At 52.2% G+C, this 8,265-nt stretch overlaps 1 protein-coding gene across 5 annotated transcripts in view; it reads left to right on the top strand.

Annotated features, from left to right (window-relative positions):
- The first annotated feature begins 310 nt into the window (after window positions 1–310).
- Window positions 311–8,265, top strand: part of KCND3 (potassium voltage-gated channel subfamily D member 3) — a 127,843-nt gene continuing 119,888 nt past the window's right edge. For 3 of the 5 annotated variants that reach the window (XR_012635067.1, XM_074925344.1, XM_074925341.1), the window contains exons 1-2: window positions 1,316–1,561; window positions 5,443–6,627. Coding sequence is in view for 4 of the 5 variants with exons in the window: in XM_074925344.1 (XP_074781445.1) it covers window positions 5,519–6,627 (1,109 nt within the window). In the remaining variant the exon portion in view is untranslated. Of the gene's footprint in view, window positions 388–1,315; window positions 1,562–1,737; window positions 2,061–5,442; window positions 6,628–8,265 lie in introns of those variants that run through there. The other 2 variants (XM_074925342.1, XM_074925343.1) reach the window with 2 other exon arrangements.

The raw sequence follows: 8,265 nt of genomic DNA, 5'->3' as shown, positions 1-8,265 counted from the left end.
GCTGTGCCCCCCCATTCCCTCTCCAGAAGTGCCACATCTGGAGCAGCATCTTCCGCGCCGCCGGGTCACCCTGGAGCCGCCCCCGGCGGGGTCCCAGCGCCCCCCCCCCCCCCCCCCCCCCCCATCACGCCGCTCCGGGAGAGCCCGGGGGGGGGGGGGGGATGTTCGGGGAGACCCCCCCTCCCCGGTCACTCCGCCCCCCCCGGGCCCCGCCCGGCCCCGGCTCTGCCCCCCCGCCCCCCGGCGCTGTCCGCCGCGGTGGTGCCGCTCGCCGCCGCCCCGCGCCCGCGCACTCCGCTCCGCGCCGCTCCGCGCTGCCGGCAGCCCATGGCCGCGGAGGCGCTCGGCTGGCGGCCGCGGCCGGGCGGGGCGGGGAGCCCTGCCGAGGTGAGGGGGGGCACACACCGGGCCGGGGTGGGGGGGACACACCGGCCCCCGGGGGGGGGGGGGTGTCACCTGCGGGCGGGGAGGAGGGTCCCCCCCGTGCTTCCCCTCCCCAGGCCGCTGCAGCCCCCGGGGGGACGCGGGGCGGTGGCGGGGGGGCGCGGAGCGCTGCGCAGGGCGCGGATCGGTGTCGCTCGCTCGCTGGATGTCGCCGAGTACCGCTGCGGCAGGACCCGCTGCCCCGGCCGGGGCTTCCCGGGGGGGGGTTAACGGGGGGGGGGGGGGGGGCGCGGAGCCCAACTCCTGCCCCTGGCCCGGGGAGGGGGGCTGGGGGCAGCGGGAGGAGCTGCCGGGAGCCGGGCGGGCGAGACCGGCAGGACGAGGGGCACGGGGGCGGGCGGCGGGCAGGCGAAGGGAAGGAGCGGAGAGGCAGAGCCCGGTTTAAATCAGAATTGTCGGGGTTCGTTCCCGGCCGGAGCCTCCTGCCCCGGCTCAGGGGCCGGCGGCGGGTTCGCGGTGCTGCCGGGCGCCGGGATGCTCCTTGTCCTGCCCAGGAGCAGGGACCTCTCCCGGGGACGCAGGGCGAGCTCCGGCAGGGACCAGTGAAGTTCATCCCCTACTTTTCCCCCCCTTCTCGCCCCCCCCGCCGCCGCTGGCACATTAGCATGCAGCGTAGGCTCCGGGCTGTATTTAATGTCTCCATTTGCCGGAGTCTCTCTTGGCTCCGTCCAGCCCCGCTCCGGAGCCTTCGCCCGCTGGGGCCGCCGAGCCCCGGTGCTGGGGGGCAGCGGGGGCCGAGCCCCGGGCGGTGCTGGAAGGGGAGGGGGCAGAGCGGAGCCACCTCGGGCGAGAGAAGCAGCGAGAGAGAGAGAGAGAGAGAGAGAGAGAGAGAGAGAGAGAGAGAGAGAGAGAGACTCCGTCTCGGCAGCGATGAGGGAGAAGCTGTTTAGTCATCTCTCTATATATACTTTCCCAATGATGAGCGCATTTACTGATTGCTGCCGGCTGCCTTAGAGAGGGAGTCCAGAGGCAGGCGGCACAGTTCACCCCTTCTCCCGAGCAGGCAGTGCTCCCCCTTCCTGCCCGCTCCCCGGGCCAGCCCCGCCGGCGGGCGCGGAGCATCCCCGGGCCGGGCGCGGAGCATCCCCGGGCCGGGCGCGGAGCATCCCCGCGCCAGGTAAGGCACCGCCGCCGCCGGGGCAGCCCGGCCGGGAGGGAGGGAGGGAGGGAGGGAGGGAGGGAGGGAAGGAGGGAGGGGACAACTTCCAGTGCCGTTCTCCTAAGCCTGTTGCTTTTGCTCCTAAATGTCTCCGATGGACCGAGGGAGGGGAGGTTTTGCAGGAAGTTTTGTGATCCGGTTGCGAAGGGAAAGGAGTGTGTGACCGACAGAGGAGATGGAAGCTCTGGCTGACATATTTTGCTTTAAAGCAAATAGATCTCTGCCGTGAGCCCGACCCGCCAAGGACGGGAAAGGAGAGAAGGAACGATCTCAAGGCTCTTCCCTCCATTAGCAGGGTCTCATCAAGAAGCTCACAGGATGTTTATCAGTCGTATTTTAAATCATCCCTGTCTGCCTCTAGAAAGGGAAACGCTATGAGATTTTTGTTTTGTTTCTGCTTCGTGAGACTACGAAGAGACATTTATTAAGTATGGCATTGCTGGTGGGAGCTGATGTGGTAAGAATCCCTCCTTTATTTCTTGACACTTTGGGTGACTAGAAATAACTGCGTCCTCTGAAGTTCTCCTCCAGAGCTTTACCGACCCAGCCGTGCCTGGCAGGTTTTTGTTTGAAACTGGGGTGAACCGATGGTGCCCACAAAGCGGCTGCGGCCGGGGAGGGACTCCGAGGGGTCAGGATGCTGGGAGGGGACAGGGGCACAAACCACAGGCTCTTCCATCAAATCTGCTTGCACCATGTCACCGTCCTCGTAACTGTCTAAAGAAAACAGATTCTTTTCTCTATGGACGCTGACTTTTTTAAATCAGGAGGAGGCAAATTATCTTATTTTGTGTACCAGCTCTTCTAAATGTCATCAGCAGGACACTGATCTTTTGTTAACTAGTTCCTTTCAAATTGCATGCAGAAATTATGGCAATTAAAATTAGAAGTATGTCTGTAGCTAAATATATGCTTGTTAGAATTAAAGTGTGTCTGTTTGCTATGCGGGCTGAAGAGCCTCTGTCGACTGTACAGTCTATCTGGTGCCTGGCCAATTGCTTCCCAGCCTAATAAGACTAGTTAGCAGTTACCAAAACCCAGGCAGGCAGGAAAGGAGGATTCTTTCCACGTTCTGTACAGAAACTAGTTACTTCCTATCGTTTTTACTCAGCTTAGTTCGTGCAGCTCTGAATTACAAGCCCAGTCCTCTCTCTCTCCTCATTTTCTCTCTTACTTTGGGGAGGGGGTGCAGTTCCAAGGACGCGTGGACAAGAAAAAGCAAAAACTCTGTGACTGGAGATTTCATTACTCTTCTCCCCCTCAGTTCCTCAGACAATTTATAGCTGAAAGAGACTCTCTTTTGTGTATTTTGAGGCTCAAGTAGGACAGATTCAGTGCAACTTTGAGAATTAAGCTGTGTGCACTATGCTTTCTTAGCCAGCTGCACCTCTTGGTCACAGAGAAATGGGAACTAAACTTCCCCAGACGAACACCCCTCTCTTTCTCTGTTTTAATCCCCTGTCCGTTTCATAGCTGAGATATTTATAGCTTCCCCACATATACTGGCAGCATGGAAGGACCCATTTTATCTTTAAAAATTGATTTAAAAATGTGTAAGTCACTTATGAGTTACCAGTGCTTTATTAGAACAATTATATGTGAAGTATTTATAGTGCCTCAGCAGCTAATGTAGGTAACCTGGAATTTACAACCAAAGTTATAAAAGTACAGAAGAGATTTCTAACGAGGTTCCCCTGAGAAATCAGGGGAGATGAGGATCCAGCATACTGTAGCTGGTCAGGTCACCCTACGTCGCCCATCAGTCCTGGTAGAATGACTGTGGTGGTGCCGCTAATTGAAATTAAAAAGCAGAGAGGACAGTTTACCAGCAGGGAAAACAGGAACAGGATGCATTAGCTTGGTCTCTTGGTTATTCGCCTGTATGTATTTGGTGATTAATGAATGGAATGGTTCTCGTTTTGCTGCCTCCTGTTTTGCAGCCCTGTTCTTAGCGCAGCGTTTCATAAAAGTCCAAAGATCCTCCACTGCTGGCACGAGAAACCGGCATCTCTGGTGCCCGACTCCCCCCGGGCCCCCCAGATCCCCCCGGCTCAAGGCCGGGGTGTATTTTCAAAGTCGCACAGAGAAAGTTTGCAGCGTGGGGCTCTGCCTCCTCCCCGCGCAGACGGAAGAGCCTGGTCTCCAGGGTTGTCAGTCTGGCACTATTAACGCGGTAAATTCCCTCTTTAGGGGGAGAGAAAAAACAGCGCAGAGTAATATTGAACAATTCTTTATAGGAAAATATTGTGGGATGTTTGCTCCAGTGCCGTGTGTATAAGCAAAGTGTCTCCTTGGGATAAGCATCGCTATGGATTATTATATGTTTCGTAATTACAAAACCTCTTCCAGCAGCAGTAAGATGCTTGCACGAGGGACTTCAATTGTCCTTTAGGTAGAAAAATTGCACAGAAAGATGCTCCACATTAGGGTGATGAATGTTAATGTGCCCTGAAGAGGAAGAGCATTTCTGTGAGCAGTTTAGTCATTTTCACCACAGATTGATTCCATCATTTTTTATTCAGTATTTTGATGGCCTGTTGAAATCAATAAGGCTACAGCCTTACTGGCTGGCGTGGCAGCTTTCATATAATTACAAAACTTCAGAGTAAAACTGCCTAGAAGGATACCATGTAGAGGATATAATTAAGCTTTGAGGGTCTCAGTCAGTGGAATCAATGGAATTTCCATTGATAAATCGACTTCTGATAGGGCCCCTAATGCATCTTGCATGATAACGGCGCCTTTCCCCAGATAATTTTATGGTAGAGTTAGAAAAACATTAGGGAAGGGAAAGAAAATGCAAGTCAAAAGAAATGTTAAATATTGTAAGAACTCTGACCGAAGAACAAAACGAAAATCTATGGCTAGATCAGAATCACAATTAACTGCCCTAACTTCAAGAGAAGGTTGGCTTCCAGCGGCTGAGGGTCTGGAAAACTTGGGATATTTTTCCTCTAAAGGTTAAGACTGCAGTGAACGTATTTCATTTCAGCCGAACAGTCCTTCAGTTCTGCAGCTGAAGGACTTCTGCCTCTGTTAGCTGGGAAATCATGGAGGTGTCTTCTGCTGGAAGAAAGTTGTCCAGCTTCAGAGGCTTCCTTCGTTCCGAAGTCCTTGGTACTCAGCTGGGAGCTCAAGTCCTCAGCTGTCACACCTGGGCTTCAGGCTTACTGCTGCTCAGACATTCTGAGCAATGTTTCCCCAAAAGTCAGAATTCTCCTCTGGTCCGGGGAAGGGATGCAATATTTCACAAGAGTAAAACCCATCTCTAAATGAAAGAGAGCAGCAAAAAACTGCCGCGGAGGCCAGGACTTTAATTAAAGGCAGAAGAAAAGTAATGAAAACCAGAGCGGGTTTTCTGTTTCCTCTGACTGAAAATGCTCTGAGTGCAAGATTCATTACAGATTGAACTTTTTTAAGACTGGAAACCCAGCTCAGTCCAGTCGTGGCTTTTCAGGGCATACACCATTTCACCGGGTGAGCTGCAAGCTGATTTCACTGGAGTTCTCAGCTCTTTCTTGACAGCTGTAGTTAAACTGATGAGCACGAGGCTTACACCTGGGGAATTATGGATTAGTCTTGTTTGTGAGGAAGCAAATATAAATTAGTGTGTTTATGCTACTTTTAAAATGCTTTTAATGAGGAATCATTTGCTATTCAAAATTTCAATCTATAATAATAATGCCATAACCCCGCGGAGCTGATTCCCACGTGCCTTGTCTAGCACGGGGGACGAGTCGTTTGAAATTCCTGGGTACGTGCTGGTGTCGGAGGCGAACACGAGGGGCAGGACACCCCGCTGACTGTCTGCTGTGGTTTTGGTTTGTTCTGTGTTTTAGATGGAACTGATCTGACCTCCAGCGGGTCTCGGGAGCAGCCTAACTGTCTTCTCCAGTAGCAAGGCCTGGGGTCATCATGGCAGCAGGAGTAGCAGCCTGGTTGCCCTTTGCCAGGGCGGCCGCCATAGGATGGATGCCAGTGGCCAACTGTCCCATGCCACTGGCTCCAACGGAGAAAAACAAGAGGCAGGATGAGCTCATCATTCTCAATGTGAGCGGCAGGCGTTTCCAGACCTGGAGGACTACACTGGAGAGATACCCGGACACTCTCCTGGGCAGCACCGAGAAGGAGTTCTTCTTCAACGAAGACACTAAGGAGTACTTCTTTGACCGGGACCCTGAGGTCTTTAGGTGCATCTTAAATTTTTATAGAACTGGCAAGCTCCACTACCCCAGGTACGAGTGCATCTCTGCTTATGACGAAGAGCTTGCCTTCTACGGGATCCTCCCTGAAATCATTGGGGACTGCTGCTATGAAGAGTACAAGGACAGAAAGCGGGAAAACGCAGAGCGGCTGATGGATGACAATGACTCTGAAAACAACCAAGAAGGGTCCATGCCATCCCTGAGCTTCCGGCAGACCATGTGGCGAGCCTTTGAGAACCCCCACACCAGCACCTTAGCCTTAGTCTTTTACTATGTCACCGGTTTCTTTATTGCTGTCTCTGTGATCACTAATGTCGTGGAAACTGTCCCCTGTGGCACGGTGCCTGGAAACAAGGAGCTTCCATGTGGGGAAAGATATGCTGTGGCTTTCTTTTGCTTGGACACGGCGTGCGTGATGATTTTCACGGTTGAGTATCTGTTGAGACTCTTTGCGGCCCCAAGTCGCTACCGATTCATTAGAAGCGTGATGAGCATCATTGACGTGGTGGCCATCATGCCGTACTACATTGGCTTGGTGATGACCAACAACGAGGACGTCAGCGGAGCCTTTGTGACACTAAGGGTTTTTAGGGTTTTCAGGATTTTCAAGTTCTCTCGCCATTCCCAAGGCTTAAGAATCTTGGGCTACACTTTGAAGAGCTGTGCCTCCGAGCTTGGCTTTCTCCTCTTTTCCCTCACTATGGCAATCATCATCTTTGCAACTGTGATGTTTTATGCAGAGAAAGGGTCCTCGGCAAGCAAATTCACCAGTATTCCTGCTTCCTTTTGGTACACTATTGTAACCATGACAACACTGGGGTGAGTAGTACTTTTTCTTTTACTGAGCAGCAGGCAAGCACGTACTAGGAGCTTACTCCTAAGCATTTACCTGGGTGCATGTTCGAAAAGGGGCTGGAACTGTTAAGGGCTTGATTGTTCTTTGCCTTACAACTTCTGCAGTTTCTGCTTATGTGAAGTTGTTTAAAGCAGAAAAGGCACTTACACCCACTCGACAATTGCTTGGCACAATGGTAAATGAGTGCAGGAGGAGCAAGGCTGTGGAGTAGCAGGTCCTGTTTCGCACTCCTTCTGCAGGAGAGAAAAGTTAACACGAGTGTAAGGGAGCTGGCAACTAGAGCTTATGTTTTCAGACGTTCATTCTCGGCATAGACGTTACACAAAGTCGCTGATGTGTATGTTGTCTCTTGTCGCGATGTTGGTCACTGTTTCTTCACTTGATATGCCAGGAACTGTATTGCTGAATTCAAATGGATGTTGTGGGCTACGATACTGAAAATACAGTGATCTCCAGGACATGACCTGTTTTGTACTTAATTGAGCAGGATACGGGCTTCGTTAGTTGTGAGTTTAAAAAAATGAGTGTGCTGTAGCAGTTGCAGTAGAATTTCAAACAGTCCCACGGACAGCTACAAAGATAATGATATCAAAGCAGGGGGAATGTAGCCTGGAGGGCACTCTTTTCCCTTATATTTCATTTCTGTCATACAGATGTTTCTACTGAGATTATAGATTTGAGCTTCTGTTGCTCTGAACTAAAACCTTTGTAAGCAGAATGACCCAGCCCTCACCCTGGTGGGGTTATGTAAAAGCAGGTAGGCAGCACCGGCCACGCTTCAGGCAGTCCCCGAGGTACGATCAAATGCAATCTCTGAATTCCACGCATCAGAACTATCCACTATCAGAACTAAGTTTATATGTTTATATATACTAAGTTACTCTAGGTTTGCAAAGAGTTTTCCCACTGGAGAGTTTCATATTCAGATGTAGACAATTCTCATTCTTGTAACACGGTGACCACTTTTTCTCTAAACTGCTTTTGATTTTAAACACTTCCCTGTGCCTATTATACATGAACAGGCTCGCAGTAGCACTTTTAAATTATTAAAATCATAATTCAGCTGTCAGAAAGGCGCAGAATCTGAGCATATGACAACTGCAAGTCTGAATTTCTTCATTAAGTGGAAGTGTAGAACATGTTTGTCATAGTCACCAAAAGATCTCCTTCTCCTCCTTTTTAACATCTAAGCAAAGTTTGCAAGTTTGTGTGACAAAAGCTAAGCTCCTTGCTCTGGAAGTCAGTGCTTACTTAGAAAACGAAGCTGGGCTGTGGCTCCCAGCACTCACCCACCCCGTGACTCGGACAGGTCCGTACTGGTCAGGTCCCCCCCCCGCTGTCCCCACCACCCGCCCGAGCAGCCTCAGGAGGGGACGCGGCCTGGGCGGCCTCTGCACGGGGGAAACGCATGAAAACAGCTTCGGTTTCCTGACATCCGCTTACTAACGGTCACACCTTTCCTTCCAGCCACGCACCTTGCGCCCGTTCACACGTATGGTGGTGTCTCTGTGACAGGGAAGTCGGGGTCGAGGGGACGTTCGGTGGGGCTCGGGAACAACCCCTCGCTGTGACGCACAAGCAGAATGTGCTGTTGTGTCTCT

Source organism: Athene noctua, chromosome 23 (genome assembly GCF_965140245.1).
Source record: "Athene noctua chromosome 23, bAthNoc1.hap1.1, whole genome shotgun sequence".
NCBI lineage: Eukaryota > Metazoa > Chordata > Aves > Strigiformes > Strigidae > Athene > Athene noctua.
The sequence above is the reverse complement of the archived record's forward strand: the minus strand, read 5'-3'. Positions and strand labels throughout refer to the sequence as shown.